Source organism: Rhinatrema bivittatum, chromosome 2, assembly GCF_901001135.1.
Source record: "Rhinatrema bivittatum chromosome 2, aRhiBiv1.1, whole genome shotgun sequence".
In the NCBI taxonomy this organism is placed as follows: Eukaryota; Metazoa; Chordata; class Amphibia; order Gymnophiona; family Rhinatrematidae; genus Rhinatrema; species Rhinatrema bivittatum.
In genome coordinates, this window is record NC_042616.1 from 40400302 (window position 1) to 40421057 (window position 20756).

Genomic DNA, 20756 nt, shown 5'->3' on the forward strand with positions numbered 1-20756 from the left:
AAAAGTGGATTTACAGTTTGCAGATCATCCTACAGATATTACCTGCTGCTTGTTCTATGGCACCTCTCTTTTGGGAGGGTCAGAAGCTTCCCTTAACTGCAGATCTGCAGATGAAGACGTCTTGGCTTTGAGAGAGCAGTAAATGACTTGCAGGCCTCCTGCTAGAAGGAGGGGATATTTTACCCAGTAACATTAGATCATTTGATGAGCCAGAGGATCTTCAGCAGTTTATTGACTCCTTAAGAAATGCTGATATGGGTACTTGATATAGTTTTGGGGTATTTCTGCTAACTTTATTTTGTTCCCTGATGTTTAGGGATGTTAATTCTTTTTTTAAATGACATGAAATATACAAAAATTTAAACTGGCTGTTTTGTTTTATGTCCAGTCAAACAAAACACCAGCGAAATGCATTTTAGGTTTGTTTTCCATTTTTGTACACGCCATTTGCCATTTGAGCACACACAAATGCAAAGGTCCTCCAAGGCCACAACTCAGTTGAGCATTCAAGATTTCCCCAGTGAATATGGATGAGATCTTTTTTCATGCATGGTCTCCACTGTGTACAAATATATCGGATGCATAAGTCATTTTAGAAAGCCTGATGGGGTTGCAGTCTTGACCAGTTTTGGGGACCTCTACCCTAACAAACTTGCATGGACGGATTGACTATTAATGCTGTTGTGATGCAGGTCACTGTACCTTTAAGGATCCTGCTACTGAGAAGTCACCTCTGTCTCTCTCTCTCTCTCTCCAAGGCAGTCTGAGGCATCCTTAGCCCTGCAGCTGCAGGTTCACCTCTGGCTCTGTTTAGCTCCTGCCATAAAGCAGTTTTCCATTTATACCCTGCAGTACAGCAGAGTTGTAAAGCAGGAAGAGAGAGATATTCAGCACATGTCCCCTCCCATGTCCTCCCCCCATCCCTTGAAGTTCTTTATTTTCTCTAGTGACCACTGGGATGAATGAGGACAGATAGTTATTTCCCCTACCTCAGCCTAGCTGTCTAGCCCTGAACAAAAAGGCTGAAAATCCTTGCCAAAATTAAAATCATTTTCCAAACTGTGGGGCCCATGCAATAACTGTGCGCTAGCCCCTGCGCACGGATTAACGTGCGATTGGGTGTGTTTTGGATGCGCTTCTACGACCCACGATCCAATACGGAGATCAGCCCGTCCAAAACGCGCGTCTAAATCACCACCTAGCTAATATGGCTCATCACATGTAAATTCATGTACATGAGGCTATTAGCTAATCCACACGATGAAATACATCTTCCACACGGCCAGTGCGCCCTTGCAACGCGGCAAATCTTACGCCAGCCCGAGGCTGGCACAAAGGTAGGCCACGCTCGAGGGCGCATTGACAAAAAAAGAAAAATCCTCCTTTCTGCAATTCCTATATATTGTCATGATACTAAGTAGGAGAAACCAAATAAAGCAGTTTTTATTTAAAAAAAAAAAACAAAAAACTGTTTTGAAAAAAAATTCTGGACGCCCAATACCCACACAAGATACACAGTCCAGGCCGTGTATCTTGTGCGCGTCTATGCTGGTAGCGGGAGAAAACAGACGCTGTAGATTGAGCGTCCATTTTCCCAACCCACTTGATAGCCACCTCTCCTCTGCACAACACCGAGCGCCCATTTTTTGCGCAGTTGTTGCATCGGCCTCTGCGTCTGCTGTTTGATTTCTGTCCTCTGTCTCTGCTTGTCCTTTCTTCTCTTACTTTGATCTCTGCCTCCTCATTGTTTTACAGCCTTTTTAGTAGAATGCTATGGTTTACTGTGTCAAATGCTGCTGACAAGTCTAATAGTACCATAATGTAGTGTTTCCGCTATCAAATCCTCGCAGTACATTATCTGTTAGAGAGATTAATAGTGTTTCAGTGCTATAGTGTTTTCTGAAGCCATGTTGCAAGGGATAAAGTATGCTGTTGTTGTCTAGGTATTCGGCTAGTTGTTTTTGTACTGTTTTTTCTATCAATTTGGCAATTAGTGATAGGTTTGAGACTGGCCTGTAGTTATTTAAGATATTTGGGTCGCTGTTTTATTTCTTTAGAATCGGTTTGATTATAGCTCCTTTTAGTACATCTGGCAACGATCCTTTGTTAAGGGATAGATTTATGATTTTGGTTAATGTGTGTGAAGCTGTGTTTGCTAGTATCTTTATGTCCATGGTGGGTATGGTGTCAATTTTATGTGGTGCTGGATTTAGTTTGTTTTTTTTATCATGGACTCTACTTCAAGATTTGAGACTTCATCAAACGTTAGCCATTGTGTTACATCTCTTTTGTGCATCTTAATATCCTGTTTGGTTGATTTTGGGATCTTAGATTTTAGATTTGTGATTTTGTCTATGAAATAGTGTGCTATTTCGTTACATTTATTCTCTGGTAGGTTCTGGGGGGGCCTCTGATTTATCATTAATCAGATTTTCAATTTTTGAACTGAAGAATTGGTTTTTTGCATCTAGAATTATTTTTTTGTAATAAGCTAGTTGTTTTCTGAATTTAGTTAGATTCTCTTTTGTTTTATCTTTTATCCAATCCTTTTCTTTTTTTTCTCAGCTTTCGTTTGATTTCCTTTATCTTCTCGTTGTACCATGGGTTGGTTTGTTTATGCTTATTGATTCTTATTTGTTTTGTGGGGTTTATTTCCTCTGCTACTTTATTCGTGTGTGTTAACCATGAGACTCTGAATAAATGACCAATACGATAGGAACATAAGAACATGCCATACTGGGTCAGACCAAGGGTCCATCAAGCCCAGCATCCTGTTTCCAACAGTGGCCAATCCAGGCCATAAGAACCTGGCAAGTACCCAAAAACTAAGTCTATTCCATGTTACCATTGCTAGTAATAGCAGTGGTTATTATCTAAGTAAACTTAATTAATAGCAGGTAATGGACTTCTCCTCCAAGAACTTATCCAATCCTTTTTTAAACACAGCTATACTAACTGCACTAACCACATCTTCTGGCAACAAACTCCAGAGTTTAATTGTGCGTTGAGTGAAAAAGAATGTTCTCCGATTAGTTTTAAATGTGCCACATGCTAACGTCATGGAGTGCCCCCTAGTCTTTCTATTATACGATGCAGCAATGCAAGCAGAGGATTAAAGTCTTTGCTAAGAATGCTTTATGTATTTATTTATTTTTAATTTTTATATACCGGTGTTCCTGTATGACATACAAATCACATCGGTTTACATTGAAACAGGGAAATGAATTCACCCAGAGGCGGTACATGGAACCAGGGGTGCATGAAACTTGGATAGGGGGAAACTATTCTAGCTAAGTTATGGCTTGGTCCATAAAAACCAAGCCATAACTTGGTCCATCAAAAAACCAAGCCATAACTTGGTCCATCAAAACCAAGACCTGTAAATCAATGAATTATACATGAAATGATAACACAGCCATGTCCTTGTACAGGGGATGAAGGAAAATACCAGACAGCCCTGCCAAGGAGAAATACATCATTAAAGGCATGGCCAGTTAGCACTAAGACCATGTCATTGCGGTGATTAGAAAACAATACTCTTGTTTCCATAACACAGCAACAAGAGCAGGAATTTCTGGCACAGATTAATATTGTGGTGCTGGGAATATGAGATGACAAGACCTCCAGGAGTCACACAGAAAATAAATCTTTTAGTAACACTTATTGTCTCTTGCTGAGGATGCAGAAGTGCTATATTCTAGCATTATACACACATGCAGTGAACATATCCCCAAACATGGTGCTTGGGACCCTCAGTGGAATATGCAAATTAACCTTGTTTTCAGCTGAAATGTGTAAAAATACAGCTTCTGCATGGGCATTGCGGATATCCTGAAAAACAGATCTGGTACAGACTTTCCAAGTCCTCTGAGGCTGTGTGTTGATGGCTCAGTACTGTAGCACCAGCCAAATGTCAAGTTGCTTGGGAAATAATGCTTGGAATATAATGCTTGGAATAAGACTTGCAGACCATGCAGGCAGAAGAGAGGTACACACAAATATTGTTACAGAGACAGGGCAAAGGGCCCATACATTTAATGGGAATCCTTTATTTTGGTTTCTAGCTTTTATATAGATTTTCTTGTTCTGAAAATGGTTACTCGAGGTTGAATTGGTCATAAGAAAATGCCATACTGGGTCAGACCAAGGGTCCATCAAGCCCAGCATCCTGTTTCCAACAGTGGCCAATCCAGGCCATAAGAACCTGGCAAGTACCCAAAAACTAAGTCTATTTCATGTTACCGGTCAGGAGATAATGTGTACACAGACAAACAAAGTGAATACACAGTATACACAATTTTATTTGAATTAGAAAAACGCTAAAAACATATTAGGGACAAAATCACAGAAAGCGTGCAGCACTTATTCCTACTGATGGAGGTCTCAGGATGGCTGGCGGTTAGGAGTGCAACCTGTTGAATTTGGACACTACACCATGTAAAAGGTATGTCTATTTCTGCAGAGCATTAAAAGACATTCAGCTACTGGAGATTAAATGCTAATTTAACTATCATTTCAAAGGGGGAAAAATGGAATTTACAGATATGGAAAAAGTAGAGCAAGACGTATGCTGAAGGAATTGTGGAAGAGAAGTTGAAAGGTTTGAAAATTTCATAGGACAAGAATGATGAAACACAAGCACTTACACAGTTGTGAGTAAATGACTGTGCAGCACCTGAGCAGTCTGATTGGATGGGCTCTTTACTTTTTATCAATTTAAATCAAATTCTACTAAAAATGCCATGCTGCACAACAAGCGGGTGACTAAGAACCAATATCAGGAAATATTTCTTAACAGGTGGTGGATGCCTGGAGTGCCTTCCTAGAAGTGATGGTGAATACAAGAACAGTTAATGGATTCAAAAGAGCATGGGACAAACAATGCGGATCCCTGAAGACTTAAAGAAAGAGATGATATAACATTTCTGATTGGGGGTAATCTGCACAGAGCGGCAGGTACTACCATCGGCAAATTGCTGGGCAGACTAGATGGACTTATTTGGCCTTTTTCTGCTGTCATTACTATGTTATTTGCTTCACTCCCTTCCCCAGAGCAAAGCATCCATCGCAGCTTCTCTCCCTCAGAGCAGCTCATTCTTGTTTCGCCCTCCTCCCCCACCACAACAAGGCCTCTTTCATCTCCTGGATTTCCTCCCCTCCCAGGAGCAATCATTGACCAGAAACGGAGAAAAAGCAGACCAAATCACACGGCAGCCTGAACCGCGGCGCTCTTTCCTGGATTCCCATGGCCCGGCAGAACAACAGCAGACCAGGGAAAGCTGCATGCAGCAGCGCCCCGTGCAAGGCCTATCAGGGCCGGGGAGGCAAAAATTAAAAAAAAGAAAAGAAAAAGCGCAGCGGTTCAGGTTTCGCTAGGGATGCCGATGGCAGAGTCCTTCCCCGCCGAGTCCTGCAGGGCTGTAGTGCAGCGCTTCCGGCAGCAACATTCACATCGCTGGCTTCCTGGGAAACACCGCGCTGCAGTTTTATTTCTCTCTGGAGTCCTGACAGACAGCTGGGCGTCTCCAACAGTTTTCACTCTTTCCCCGGATGTGGACAGCTTGGCTTGCAGCCAGCAAACAAACCACAGGCGGCCTCCGCCAGGAAGACGGGGGGGTGGATGAGAGCTGTGCACATCCAATCCTGCTCAGTATACGCTGCTGATGTCATCAGCCTGTGCCCTTAATGTAAAGCTCCGCCTTCCCTGTGTTGATGTCATCGGTTGGTGCTCTCACTGTAAAGCTCCGCCCGATGTCATCAGTCTGCGCTCAGAGTATAGCTCTGCCCTACTCTCAGTGAAGTCATCAGTCTGCGCTCAGAGTATAGCTCTGCCCTACTCTCAGTGATGTCATCAGTCTGCGCTCAGAGTATAGCTCTGCCCTACTCTCAGTGATGTCATCAGTCTGCGCTCAGAGTATAGCTCTGCCCTACTCTCAGTGATGTCATCAGTCTCTGTGCAGCAGGCACAGACAGGAGCTGTCCTTGTGCTGAAGACAGAGGGCTACCCGGAGATTTGCTTCTCTTATCATTTAGTTTGCAGATTAATAGCTGAACCCAGAAACCTCCAGCTCCAGATCTCAGCTTTTGTTCCTTTCCCTCCCTCCCGCTGCCTCTGTAACTGCCTTTCAAGCTGCACTACAAAAGGCAAACACTCCGCTCTTACCCAGCCAGAGAAAGAGTCCTCAATTCAAAAGTAGAGCGGAAAATGCCTGCGGGAGCTTCTGCTCAGGTAGGAGATTGCCTCCAGCTTCCAACCCCCTCTGTACAAACCCTGCTGCAGCTTTCTAACCCGGGACACTGCAGAGTCAGCCCTGACTGTAAATAGGTCCCCGAGCAGTCCCGAGTTACAGAAAAGGTACTTTGGACCCTCCTTAATGTAATGAAAGAGATCAGGAGTAATACCAATTTGAGATTTCAGTCCCAGGATCTGATTGTAACTGGTTTCTAGTTGCTAATATCCTATTCTGGGACTGTGCATTATGTGACTGAATTATATATACTAGAAAACTCTCCCTTCCCCACCCTCCTGAGATCTAGTGCTGTAAGTTCTTCTGATATCTGTGACAGAGAAGGTGCTGACTTTGTTTCTGGTTTGTGTTTCAGGTCCCAGTCACCTTTGAGGACATTGCTATCTATTTCTCCCAAGAGGAGTGGGATGATTTAGAAGAATGGCAGAAGGAGATTTACAAGGATGTGATGAAGGAGAATTATGAGACCATGAGCTCACTGGGTAAGGGAAAATTTTACATTTTTATTAGCATCCCAGTGTCATCATGGGTGTGAGGGTCTCCAGATGTGATTTTGTGAGAGAGTGAATGAGTGCTGCAAAGATCACATTGCATCCTATTAGCAAGACACCTATGGAGAAAGACTTTAGTGGACAACAGAGATGAGAATGGAAATGCAAGGGATAAAGGATTAGTGAGTTGTGAAGGGATAAAGGATTAGTGAGTTGTGTTTGTGAAAGAGAAGTGATATTTGATTAACATTATATGATTGTGAGGGAGAGGAGAAATAAGAAATGGTATCCAGCCTCTCCAAACCTCTCCTGGAACCATCCTCTCTATACACCCTGGTCCTGGTAAATCCCTATACTTGCCCCTTTCTTCCTTCACCCCCAGCTTCTGTATCCTCTCTCTCAACTTATATCAAGTCCTAAATTCTCATCCCTCATCCCAGATTCTCTTCTCATTTCTGATTCAATTGCTTTTCCCTCTTGGCCTATTTCTGATCATTTTTCCTCCTGCTCCCATCTCAAATTCTCCATCCCTTCCTCTCTTTTCCCCCTATACCTGATAAGGCTCTCCTCCATCCTTGAGTTACCATCCCCTGAGAGATTTCCCTTCCTAATGTCCCTGCACCTATCGATAAGGTCCCTTTTCTTTCACCCAGAAAAAATATTACAAAAGAACAAAATAAACTATCTAGACACATAGGAAGTGTCACAAAATGTTTAATAAAATAATTAAATTGATATTTAATATACAAGTCTATACAAATCATTGCATAAGTTCCAAAAAATTTGTAAAACTTCGCCATAGACATTTCTAACTTTTCATGCAGAATCTAACACTGAACTGCGGCAGGAAACTGGGTAAAGTGGTTATTGGGAGAGTAGGATGGATATTTCACAGGGCTGTGTCGGGGGGTTATAGTGAGGGTAGAATGGATGTCACAGGGGGCTGTGTCAGTGGGGTTTATAGTGAGGGTAGAATGGATGTCACACGGGGGTGTGTCAGGGGGTTATAGTGAGGGTAGAATGGATGTCACACGGGGCTGTGTCAGGGGGTTATAGTGAGGGTAGAATGGATGTCACATGGGGCTGTGTCAGGAGGTTATAGTGAGGGTAGATTGGATGTCACAGGGGGCTGTGTCGGGGTTATAGTGAGGGTAGAATGGATGTCACAGGGGACTGTGTCAGTGGGGGTTGTAGTGAGGGTAGAATGGATGTCACACGGGGCTGTGTCGGGGTTATAGTGAGGGTAGAATGGATGTCACACGGGGCTGTGTCAGGGGGTTATAGTGAGGGTAGAATGGATGTCACACGGGGCTGCGTCAGGGGGTTATAGTAAGAATGGGATATCACATCTGGCTGTGTTGCTATGGTGATGGTCGAATGGATGTCACAGGTGACTGTAGGGCTGACAGACACATATGTAATAGCTGAGACTGTTTAGATCCCAACCAAATTTGAAGAAAAAAAAAAAGGCTCATCAGGGATCAGAATTATGTTATACATTTTATGGTTTTATTATGGTTTTATTTTGACATGCAATTGTTCACAATGAATCACAGTTATATGAGACATTGTCTAAACTCGTGGTGCAACACATACATATTCTTCTCAATTTGAAAATGCCTGTGCCACCAGCATCAAAATTGGGTCCAACCCGCACTTCTCACACCATGCACAGCAAAACTAAATACCCAACACTGAAGTAGTAATCTAGCCCAGTTCTTCTGTGTGCTTGCCCAGGAAAGCATGCGCAGGGGCTGACAGTCTCTTAGCAGCAGCAGTCCGGCTGTCAGGTTCAAGGTCCGCTCTTGGGGGCTGCTGACACATGCAGGGAGTTCTGCTATCCCCAGGGCTTAGGCTGGAGATGCTTCCATAATGTCCATGCAGTCTGGAAACGTCTGATCGACCTGGGAATGGCAGATGGTTTTCTGAGAGGAAAAAGAAAAAGTTGCAGACAGCTCGCCATAAGTTCCCGACAAGTTCTTAAAGTCAGCTTTCCAGCTGTGTAAATGGGCAGAGATGACAGGAAGTGTGCCGGGGTGGGAGACTGGTACTTTTCTGCAGCTACGGACAGGAACTGAGGAACAAGTCTAGTAGGGCATCTTCCTACCTTCTTTGGTACTTTCTTCCTCCTTCCATTAGTTTCTTTCTTTTCCACTGTCATGGACGTTATAACAAGAATCAGATAGGGACCATGGGAGGAGCTTATATCTGCCTCCTCAGGAGCCTCCTAGTTGTGTCAAAGAAAGTACGTAATTTCTGCAAGGGCACTGTGATAGACAGGCTCTTGTCTTCCCTGAAGGGGTTTATCAAAGCTTTCAGCTGTTTAGTAACTCTCACTTCCTCTTCATCCTGCCAGACCAGTCTTCAGCATGGCTTACATGCCCCTACCAGCAGATGGAGGCAGAGTTCCTGACCTCTTCCCTGAGGCACTCTCTGTATAGGCTGGGTCAGCAGCGAAGGTGTCGGTAGTTCTCTGCCTCCAGCAGATGGTAGGTGGAGCTGGTTCGGCAGGAGGAAGTAGGGAGGGGTTAATAAACATGTGGATAAAGGTGAACCGGTAGATGTAGTGTATTTGGATTTTCAGAAGGAGTTTGACAAAGTCCCTCATGAGAGGCTTCTACGAAAACTAAAAAGTCATGGGATAGGAGGCGATGACCTTTCGTGGATTACAAACTGGTTAAAAGGCAGGAAACAGAGAGTAGGATTAAATGGTCAATTTTCTCAGTGGAAAAGGGTAAACAGTGGAGTGCCTCAGGGATCTGTACTTGGACCGGTGCTTTTCAATATATATATAAATGATCTGGAAAGGAATACGACGAGTGAGGTTATCAAATTTGCGGATGATACAAAAATTATTCAGAGTAGTTAAATCACAAGCAGACTGTGATACATTACAGGGGGACATTGGAAGATTGGGCATCCAAATGGCAGATGAAATTTAATGTGGACAAGTGCAAGGTGTTGCATATAGGGAAAAATAACCCTTGCTGTAGTTACACAATGTTAGGTTCCAAATTAGGAGCTACCACCCAGGAAAAAGATCTAGGCATCATAGTGGATAATACTTTAAAATCGTCGGCTCAGTGTGCTGCAGCAGTCAAAAAAGCAAACAGAATGTTAGGAATTATTAGGAAGGGAATGGTTAATACAACGGAAAATGTCATAATGCCTCTGTATTGCTCCATGGTGAGCCTGCACCTTGAATACTGTGTACAATTCTGGTCGCCGCATCTCAAAAAAGATATAATTGCGATGGAGAAGGTGCAGAGAAGGGCAACCAAAATAATAAGGGGAATGGAACAGCTCCCTTATGAGGAAAGACTAAAGAGGTTAGGACTTTTCAGCTTGGAGAAGAGACGGCTGAGGGGGGATTTGATAGAGGTCTTTAACGAGTAGATGTGACTCGATTATTTACACTTTCGAATAATAGAAGGACTAGGGGGGCACTCCATGAAGTTAGCAAGTAGCACATTTAAGGCTAATCGGAGAAAATTCTTTTTCACTCAATGCTCAATAAAGCTCTGGAATTTGTTGCCAGAGGATGTGGTTAGTGCAGTTAGTGTAGCTGGGTTCAAAAAAGGTTTGGATAAGTTCTTGGAGGAGAAGTCCATTAATGGCTATTAATCAATTTTACTTAGGGAATAGCCACTGCTATTAATTGCATCAGTAGCATGGGTTCTTCTTGGTGTTTGGGTAATTGCCAGGTTCTTGTGGCCTGGTTTGGCCTCTGTTGGAAACAGGATGCTGGGCTTGATGGACCCTTGGTCTGATCCAGCATGGCAATTTCTTATGTTCTTAACAGCGGCGGATTCCCGAGGACGACTGGCCTGGGTATTCTCCGCCCAGGACACGTCACGTGGTCTGCCGAGCGCAGCTCTGTCATGGCCGCGCACGGCAGACCACGTGACTGGAGCGACCGGCCCACCGGGGGGATGCCCGATCCCCCGATAGGCCAATCCGCCCCGGCTTAGAATTTTGGCCCCCAGTGTATATTCATATCAGCCTGTCTTTTTCTATATTCTGATTTATGGTGAACAAAGATGTCTGGCAACTTGGGGGAGGGGGGATGGCAGCGCCCTCCCCCGCAGATAGAGCTGTTGGTGCAAAGGAAGGGAATTCAGGATCCCTTCTCTGAGGCTTCCTGAAATCCATGCTATAAGGTGTTACAGAAGAAAAGATGCTAAGAATTTAAAACTGTTACTTCTTCAGTAGAGAGCTAAAACAAAAAACATATCCCTCTATAATATTGAAAGCCCATAAACAACAACATGCATTACCCGGATTTATTCTCATTCATTACAGGCAATCACGTGTTTGCAGCTGCACAACAAGCATTCCCACACTTAAAAACGTGCATACCTAGCATTTCTTAGTGTCCAGTCAGATGAATCCAGAACCAGTGGGTTATGCACCTCGACCAACAGATGGAGATGGAGACGGAGCAAAGCTGCCATCACAGTTTATAATACTCCTGTAGCAACATCAGCCTGCTTGGTTAGGAGTGAGACAACGTGAAGTAGAAAGGATATAAGAAAAATAATCATAGAAATTAAGTAGCTGGGACAATGTTTAATCAGGGAATGGAGGCAGGAATGAGATCTGCTGGAAAACGAAAGTCATGGATTTATTGATAGGATTTGAGATGAGAAGGTCAGTAAGTCTAGAGAGCTTTGGAGCGAGGTAATGGGTAATGGAAGTTGATGGGGATCGGGGGCTGTTGAAGGGAAATATAAGGTTGGAGGAGGGAGGAGAGAATACTGTTAGGAATAAAAATCCAAGGAAAACAAGGATGGATAGTTTTTGGGTACTTGCCAGGTACTTGTAGCCTGGATTGGCCTCTGTTGGAAACAGGATGCTGGGCTTGATGGACTCTTGGTCTGACCCCGTACGGCATGGTCTTATGTTCTTATTCTCCACTTCCAGCAGATGGTGGACGTGCATCTCCCTACCGGGGATTCCTTCCAAGTTTTAGGAGAAATTAAAAGGAAATTTAATTTGCCCCGCTCTCCTGCAGTGATATCAGGTGGTCCCTCCCCCAGTTGAGAATACCTGAGGTGATTTCTGTGGTCCCTCAAATGAGTGCCTTGGTCTGGCAGCTGAAAGACAGTGGGTGCAGGAAGCCGGGTGCAGTGGTGACGGTATATGCCCTCTCCCCCTGCAGCCGGAGACAATCTCTGCACTCAGCTTAAAAAAAAATAAAAAAGACAAGACAGAGAAGGAGGGTTTTTTGTTGGGCTTCCTCTTCTCTCCGGTCTTTGTGCTCAGTGCTCCGTTCCGACATTCGTTCCTGCCTCTGAGGGAGAATAAGGGACTTGGGCAGCCTGGCGGTTTGAGCAGCCCCTTTAAGGCTAGGCCCCGCTCTTAGGCTTTTCTCTGTGTGCTGCGTGGTAGGCCGCAGCAGCGTTTGAACACCTTTTCCTGTGCGTTAGACTGCCCTCTTCAGGACTGTCTATTCAATCAAGTGCTTTTGGCTGTGTGTCCAGGTCATGCATCCAGTTTTTGGATGCTTAGTCGGACACCTGCTTGGGCATCCAGGTAATAGCGGCGTCTGTGTTGTGCGTACAGATAGACGCGCGCCTAATTTAGGAGCATTGGTTGTGAACTTAAGTTTGGGATGTCTAGCTTTGTGACACCTAGCCTTGGGACGCTTAAATTTTGAATGCCTACGTTTTGGACGCATATATTTTACAGCGTGAATTCAGCTGGATGCACACCTTGAGTCGCCTGTTAAGCATACTGACAGTCTGAGGGTGCCTATAGCTAAGAAACCTCAGCACCTTTCCGTCATATTCGGGCATCTCAGCCTGGCCAGCCCTCTAACTTCTACCAGCATGCTTAGAGGCTCAGGGTGAATTATCTTCCTCTGATTTTACTAAGCTTGGTTTTCCCAGCCTGATGAGGGTCTGGGTAAAGACATGTCAGGAGGGGCGCCTGATCCTGGAACTCCCTTAACTGGTTCATGGGCTGCTTTCTGGTTTTGATATGGATCCTTCTGCCTTTTCTTGGGTAGAATTTTTTCAAGGATTGCAATCATTTCTTCAAGCGCAGTCCTCAGTCCTGTCCAATCATGCTAAGTCAGAGACGCAGGTGGTGACCGCTCACTCACCTGGTACTACTGTTAAGTGCCGAACTACACCCTAGATCGGCAGCAGGTCTCTCTGATAGGGATCCGGATGGCACGTGTTATGAAGCCATTCCTTACTCCCTGGAAGATGGGGAAAGTCCTCCGGGACTGGACAGTTCTTTAACAGAGATGAGCTACTGGATCTGACATTAAAGACGCTGGGAGAACCTGGGGCAGATTCCATATCTGAGCCACATTAAAATCCCATTTTGATTTCTTTGAGTAAAGCTTCTTGTTTTTTCCCTCCATGTTATGGAGGCCATTCAAGAATTGATTGATCTTGAGTGGGGCACCCTGGAGGCTAATTTCAAAGAGGGTCGAGTTTTGGAAGGTCTGTACCCCCTGATCCAGTGGCGAGAGAGTGTTTGCGTTTTCTGAAAGTGGACGCACTTGTTTGTGCCGTCTCCAAGTGGACGACTATCCCCATGGAGGGAGGAGCAGCCCTGAAGGACGTGCACGATAGACAGCGGGATTGAAGTAATCCTTAAGCAAGCATTTGAAGCAATGACATTATAGATAGTTTCTTGTTGTTCCCTGGTGGCTCGCTCTTATTTACTTCTCTCACAGGAGGTCACTGAAGCTGGAGTGAATTCCAGGGCAGTTTTGGAGCCAGCAACCACCTTTTCGGCAGATGTGCGCTGTGATTTGGTCCGCAACTCAGCCAGAGGGGTGGCTTCGGTAATAGCAGCCAGGCGTTAGTTATGGCTGAGAAATTGGTCGGCCGATGCAACCTCCAAGGCTAACCTTATGAAATTGCCCTTTAAAGGCTCACTCTTGTTTGGCCAGAAATGGGGTGAATCCCCGATTCCTCATTACTGAAAGATAAGCAGACACCATGCTTCTTTGGCATTAGAGGTCATGCTAGGGGATCAAGTGATTTTGACCCTACAGAGAAGCGACCTTTCAGAGGATTCAAACTTTCAGTAGGTCTCAGTCCTGTCATCTCAGACAGCCCAGACGGTGTGCAGGCTCAGGTAGTGGAACTTCCCAAGCCTCCCAATGAAGATCTGCCAATCCACCCCTGGGAACAGGAGATAGGGGGTTGCCTCTTTCTCTTTTGTCAGAGATGGGTCGAAATCACATCAGACCTGTGGATCCTGGAGGTGATAAGAGATGGATATGCGCTGGAGTTTCGCAGTGTTCCTCGGGATATATTCATGGTATCTCCCTACCACTCTCCACAGAAGAGACAGGCAGTGGAGTGTACATTGTCAAGGCTCCTCAGTCTGAGGGCTGTGGTTCCAGTGCCCATGTCGCAAGAAAATACGAATCGCTATTATATTTATTTCGTTATGCCCAAGAAGGAGGGCTCCTTTGTCCCATCCTGACCTCAAAGGGGTCAACCGTCATTTGCAGATGGCTAATTTTCGAAACATTGCGCTCACTGATAATGGATGTGCAGTCAGGGAAATTTCTGACCTTGGATCTGTCCAAGGCCTATCTCCATATTCCCATCCAAATAGAGCTCCAATACTTTCTGCGCTTCGTGGTTTTGGGATGTCATTATCAGTTTTGAGCGCTGCCCTTTCATCTGGCCATCGCACCCAGAACTTTTTCCAAGGTTTTGGTGGTGGTGGCGGCAGAGTTGAGAAAGGATGGGATCCTGATACACCTGTACTTGGATGACTGGCTGATTTGGGCTAAGTCTCTGAAAGGGAGCCTCCTGGTGATGCACAAGGTGATCTGCTTGGTGCAGGAACTTGGTTGGTGATAACCAGGCCAAGAGCAGTTTTCAGCCATCTCAGTCACTTGAGTATCTTGGTTTTCAGTTTGACATGAAGCAGGGCAAGATTTCCCAGCCGGAGGGTTTTATTCAGAAATTGTTGGCGAAGATGAGACTATTGATGAACATAATCGTCCTGGCAGTGTAATCTTACTACAGGTGCTCAGTTTGATGGCGGTATCCTGGATGTGGTGCTGTGGGCAAGGGCACATATGCGTCCTCTTCAGCGCTCCCTGCTGTCTCGTTGGAGCCCACAGTCTCAGGATTATTCGATTCGGATCCACCTGCTGATGGAGGTCTGCTGTCAACTACAGAGGTTGTTACATGCAAATCATCTAAGAAAGGAAGTTTCCCTAAAATCACTGGACTGGCTAGTATTCATGACAGATGCGAGCCTCCAGGGTTGGGGAGCTCACTGTCAGGAACTGACAGTGCAAGGGTGCTGGAGTGCAGAAGAGTCTCTCTGGAACATCAATTGGCTGGAAGCCCAGGCGATCCGGTTAGCATGCTTACAGTTTGGTGACAGGTTGCAAGGTTGAGCAGTCCGAATAATGTCAGACAATACAACGAAAGTGGCTTCCATTAATCAGCAAGGAGAAACAAATGTTGCAGGAAATAGACCAACTTATGGCATGGGCGGAAGTGCATCTTCAGGAGATTTCAGCCTTGAACATTGCAGGAAAGGACAATGTAAGAGCAGACTTTCTCAGCAGGCAGAGTCTCTACCCAGGAGAATGGGTATTGTCAGACAAGGCATTTCAGCTGATAGTGGATCGATGGGGCCTTCTGTTTCTAGACCTGCTGGCGACTTCTCACAATGCGGAGGTCCCTCGATTCTTCAATCGTAGAAGAGAGCCAAAGTCATTGGGCATTGATGCTCTCATGCAGGAATGGCTGGAGGGTCAGGTTTCACAGAGGGATGGTGCTTCTGGTGGCACCAGATTGGCCTAGGAGACCATGATATGCAGATCTGTGAAGGCTCGTGGTAGACTCCCCCCTCTGGAATTCAGCGCACAGGGATCTTTTGCGGCAGAGGCCAGTTCTTCATAAAGATCCGAATCAATTTTGTCTTACGGTATGGCTCTTGAGAGGGCTCGTTTGCTGAAGCGTGGATATTTTTTTGCAGTGATTGCTACCTTGCTATGTGCAGGAAAGTTCTCCACTTCCTTAGCCTATGTATGGGCTTGGTGTGAAGATTGAGTTCTTCCTCGTTCGGTTAAGATCCTGCTCATTTTGGAATTTTTGCAGGATGGGTTGAATAAAGCGTTGGCCTTTAATTCCTTAAAGGTTCAGGTAGCGGCTCTTGCCTGTTTCAGGGTCAGGTGAATGGTGAACCCTTTTCGGCTTATCCGGATGTGGCTCGCTTTTTGAAAGGAGTGAAACATCTTCATCCTCCCTTTCGATTACTGGTACCCTTGTGGAGTCTTAATCTGTTTTTTGATTTCTTAGCGGGCCCTACGTTTTGTCCGATGTGTAACCTCTCCTTGCGATTACTGACCTTGAAAACTGTGTTTCTAGTGGCGATTTGTTCAGCACGTAGAATACCCAAGCTGTAGGCTTTGTCTTGGCAGGAGCCATTCCTCTGAGTGACTCCAGGGGTGATTCAGCTGCATATATTGTTCCTTCCATTTTTTGCCAAAAGTGGTTTCGGATTTTCACTTCAGTCAGTCTATTTCCCTGCCGTCTCTAGACAGAGAAAAAGATGCAGAGGAATATCACCTGTTGCAGCCCTTGGATGTCAAGAGACATATCGTGCGGTATCTGGAGGTTTCTAAACCTCTCAGGAAGTCGGATCACCTGTTTGTTCTCCACAGTGGAAGTAAACAGGGTGAGCCAGATTCGTGCGCTACAATAGCTTGCTGGATTAAGGAAGTAGTCACAGCCATGTATGTGGATGCTGAGCAGCCATTGTCTAGTCAGGTTAGGGTTCATTCCTCTAGGGCTCAGGCAGTGTCATGGGCGGAGGTTAGATTGTTGTCTCTTGTCGACATTTGCCGAGCTGCGACATGGTCCCCCTTACACACCTTTTCCAGGTATTATCGTTTGGATGTGCAGGCCCAGGAAGATGCAGCACATGCAGTTTTGATTGGACCGCGGGCAGCCTCCCACCCTTCAGGAGTAGCTTGAGTACATCCCAATGGTTCTGGATTCATCTGTCTAGACGCTAAGAAATGAGAAATTACTACTTACCTGATAATTTCCTTTTCTTTAGGATAGACAAATGAATCCAGCTTCCCGCCCTTGGCTGCCAAATGATTGTGTTATGTTCCTCCTATGTGGCTTTGTGTTCTAGGGGCTACCGGTAAGTGTTAATCTAGTCCCTAGGCTAATGTTAATACATTCTTTGTCTGAGCTCAGTACTTGACTTGTTGACTGAGACTTGTTGACTAGACCTGTTGACTGAGTACTAGAATGAATGTCTGTTATTAATCAAGTTTTTATTAGTCTGTCCACAGTTGGGTTTTGTAGAGAATACTGGCAAGCTGATGTCAGATTTGCTCCGTCTCCATCTGCTGGTAGAGGTGCATAACCCACTGGTTGTGGATTCATCTGTCTATCCTAAAGAAAAGAAAATTATCAGGTAAGTAGTAATTTCTCATTTATCACTGAATACAAGACTCTGAGAAAAGTCACTCAGAACTTATTTAACCAACCTACCATACCAAAACAGCACTAACTCCCAGAACTCAAACAGCAACCATCCCATATAAAAAAGCAAAACTCCAGTGCAAATATTACAGCAGGCCCTAGAGCACCAATACTACTACTGGGGTGGGACAAGGAATCCAGGGAGATAATGTGTTATGATTGGTGTGTATGTGGACCCTTGGCCCGAGGTGCGAGGTGCAGTGTAGTGGGCGTAGATGAAAGAGGGAAGGCAAACTCTCAATGCGGGGAAGCCCGAGCCTGTGGGGAGGAGCCCTACAGGTCCGCACCGTCAGGAGGCAAGGTGTTGGAGTACTGGAAAGCTCTGTGCACAGTCGTGGAGGACCCCCAGAGACCAGGAGACGACCCCTGTAGGGTAGTAAACTGTAAACAGTGCTTGGAGAGTCTGAGAAAAGAGAACGCCAGGCAAACCACGGGGCGGTCGGCGCTGGGACAGCCAAGCAGGAAGTACTCCGGTAGGACAGCCCCGAGAGGCGGAGCTGCAGTGTAGTGGGGGTAGATGAAAGAGGGAAGGCAAACTCTCAATGCAGGGAAGCCCGAGCCCACGAGCAACCACCAACACAGAATACATCCACCGATCAGATAACATACAGGAAACATCCAGGATACAGTCAAATGAAACAGAACCATTCTGTTTCATTGTTAAGTCCCTTCGGAGATAGACAGTTCAGTTTAAATATCCATTTTTGTTCCCTGCGTATCAAGATTTCTGCGAAGTTCCCACCCCGTGTTGGGGGAGGAAGTGTCAATAATGAGAAACTTAAGATCCGATTCTGTGTGTGCATGCAAAGACCAATGAGGAACTAAAGATACTGTTTCTTGGCCGGGCCGAATGTTGGACCGATGTTCAATAATTCTGGTTCGTACAGGTCTAGAGGTTTTGCCAACGTAAAGTTTAGGGCAAGGACAGATAATCACATAGATGGAGTGGGAACTTCGCAGAAATCTTGATACGTAGGGAACAAAAATGGATATTTAAACTGAACTGTCTATCTCCGAAGGGACTTAACAATGAAATAGAATGTTTCTGTTTCATTTGACTGTATCCTGGATGATTCCTGTATGTTATCTGATCGGTGGATGTATTCTGTGTTGGTGCGTTTTCATTGGCGCTGTGCTTCGCGCCAAAACTTAGCCCTTTAAATTAGCGTCTCTGCTAGTACTGCCCGCTCTCCTTTGACTCAAAACTGGACTAGTCTCAAGGTACGTGTCCCGGCGCTAATATGTTAACTTGCCCTCTTTTTACAGTCCTCTGTGGTTTCTGATATAATTTCTTGTTTGATTTTCAGTGGTTGAGACTATACACTGTGTTAGTCCCTCCCGACGCAGCTCTGGCGAAACACGGTCCGTGTCGGGGGACCTGTTTGACAACTATGTTACATTGCATTGAGCTCTTGGAGTAGCCATTTATGAAATAATAAAAACAAGGAAGACACCTTGTTTAAAACACTTTATTTAAAGCCTTGGTCTGTATACTTGTTCTGCTCTTCTTTCTTGCATGTGGATTATTTATTATTGGAGAGCAGTATTTTCTCCTATTCCTGTTTGTTGGATCCCTTCTGTGTAGGACATATCCCAGCTGGGTTAAATTGGCTAACATTTTGTGGTAATACAACTTAAGAGTTTCTCTGGTGTCAGAAAGTTATACTGTCTATATAATGATACTTGATTGTTAAAACTTCTCATGAGGGGAAACTTCCCCATATTGCTTAACAAAGGTGGCCTAACTTTGGCCTGCAGGATGCTTCCATCTGTGCCTTGGCTGTTTGCCTGGATGTGATATTGCTGCCGGGCTGGAAGTGAACCTCTGCTGCAATGTTCAGAAGATCTCCAGCCACAGCAGCTCCTCAGTTCCAGAACTCTGACAGGGACTCTAAGCCCCCACCCTCCCCCCCAACCAACCTTAACCCCATTGGAAGAAGTGTCCCAGACTTGCCTGCCAAAAACCTGGTACCCTTATACTATTAATACTATGAATCATTTATATAGCACTGTAAGGTCTATGCAGAATTGCATAGATAAATATAAGAGAGCTTACAATCTAGTCAAGGCAGATGATCAACACAAGAATTTAGAATGAGGAAAAATATTTAAAGTCTCAAAGGTGGGTGAACAGGTGCAGTTTAATTGAAGACGGGGATCGTTTCATTGCATTACCAGACTCTCTGTGATGTAACCCTACAAGAAAATAGCACATATGTAGTGTGCTTTCTTTAGTGAAAACAGATCTCTTGATGCAATGTAGTAAACTAATGCATCCGGAGTTTGTTTGTTTTTTTAAATGCATTAACCCGAAAACGTATTCAGAATGGCATGCTTAATATACAGGATTTGAATAGGGCCAGAGAAGGAGCATGAGGCACCGAGTCGGGGAGTCTATTCCGGGCATACGGTACTGCAAGATGTAAATCAAGGAGTCGGGGGGTTGGCGCTGGCTCACTTTCACTGCTCCTGAGCTTGCACGATCTGCAGGGAAGATGATGGAGCGATTAAGAATGCGGGAAAGTAAACAGATTTGTAGCTAAATGACAACAGAATAGCTATTCTAGCTCCCTACCTCTTTCACATTTTAAACATTTCCGTCGGGTTGAGTCAACAGATCTACCCACAAAATTGTTAAATTAACAATGAACAGCAGTGAGAATAAAACAGCAAAACTCCATCCTTCTATATGTGATATCCCCACTCGCCACGCTGTACTCCATACCAAGCTTCTCCTGCGATGTCATCATTCTGTGCCCTCAGGCAGGGTTATCCTGTGTGATGTCATTAGTTTGCGACTAGTAGGAAGAGTTGCTGCCCTGTGCAGGAGACGTTCAGACACAAAGAGTCGTCTTCTTTTATGCTGTAATTTGCAGTTTAACAGATGGAAACTAGAAACATCTAGCTTCCCATCTCAGCCCCTGCCCTTCTCTCCCCCTCTTCCCACACTGCAAGTGGCAAACACTCAGCTCTTCCCCAGCCCAAAAAAGAGCCTCTAATGTCTAATTCATTTCGAATCCTGAAAGCAGCAAAAGCAGAGAGGAACATGTTTGCAGGAGCTTCTGCTCAGGTAGGAGATTGCCCCCCCCCCCCCCCCCCCCCCCCAAACCCTTGTCTTCGCTATACAATCACTGCTGCAGCTTTCTAACCTGGGACACTGCAAAGACAGCCCTGACTAATAGGATCTTGAGCAAACCTGGAGCTGAGAAAAGGCACTTTGGGGCTCTCCTGAGTGTAAGGAGAGAGATCAGGAGTCCTGCAAAGTGAGATTCTGTGTCCCAAGTTCAATGTGTAACTGGTTTCCAGTTGCTATAATCCTGCAATCCTGCTCTGGGACTGTGAGTTGTATACACCCAGAAAACTCTTCTCTTGTCCTGCTGAGCCCCAGCACTGGGAGGTCTCCTGACGGATGAGATGTAGAAGGTGCTGAGTGTGTTTCTGGTTTGTGTTTCAGGTCCCGGTAACCTTTGAGGACATCGCCATCTATTTCTCCCAGGAGGAGTGGGAGGATTTAGAAGAAT

At 45.2% G+C, this 20756-nt stretch overlaps 1 protein-coding gene across 2 annotated transcripts; it reads left to right on the forward strand.

The window, feature by feature from the left end:
• Window positions 1-5925: 5925 nt before the first annotated feature.
• LOC115085942 (zinc finger protein 786-like) lies at window positions 5926-20751 on the forward strand. 2 transcript variants are annotated; one of them, XR_003854998.1, is made up of 3 exons: window positions 5926-6229; window positions 6604-6730; window positions 20690-20751. XR_003854998.1 is itself a non-coding variant. In XM_029592495.1 (3 exons), exons 1-3 carry the CDS (start codon window positions 6206-6208, stop codon window positions 18641-18643), a joined length of 252 nt encoding a protein of 83 aa, XP_029448355.1. In that variant the 5' UTR covers window positions 5926-6205; the 3' UTR covers window positions 18644-18694. The 2 variants fall into 2 exon arrangements, 1 of the variants encoding a protein (XP_029448355.1); XM_029592495.1 differs by lacking the exon at window positions 20690-20751 and adding an exon at window positions 18543-18694.
• Window positions 20752-20756: the final 5 nt, after the last annotated feature.

What these genes read in the sequence shown, in the direction of transcription:
- LOC115085942 (XM_029592495.1), top strand. Translation starts at nt 6,206, where the DNA reads ATGCCTGCGGGAGCTTCTGCTCAG. An exon ending in CTGCGGGAGCTTCTGCTCAG is followed by an intron (nt 6,230 to 6,603) that starts GTAGGAGATTGC and finishes TTTGTGTTTCAG; the next exon opens with GTCCCAGTCACCTTTGAGGA. An exon ending in TGAGACCATGAGCTCACTGG is followed by an intron (nt 6,731 to 18,542) that starts GTAAGGGAAAAT and finishes TTTGATTTTCAG; the next exon opens with TGGTTGAGACTATACACTGT.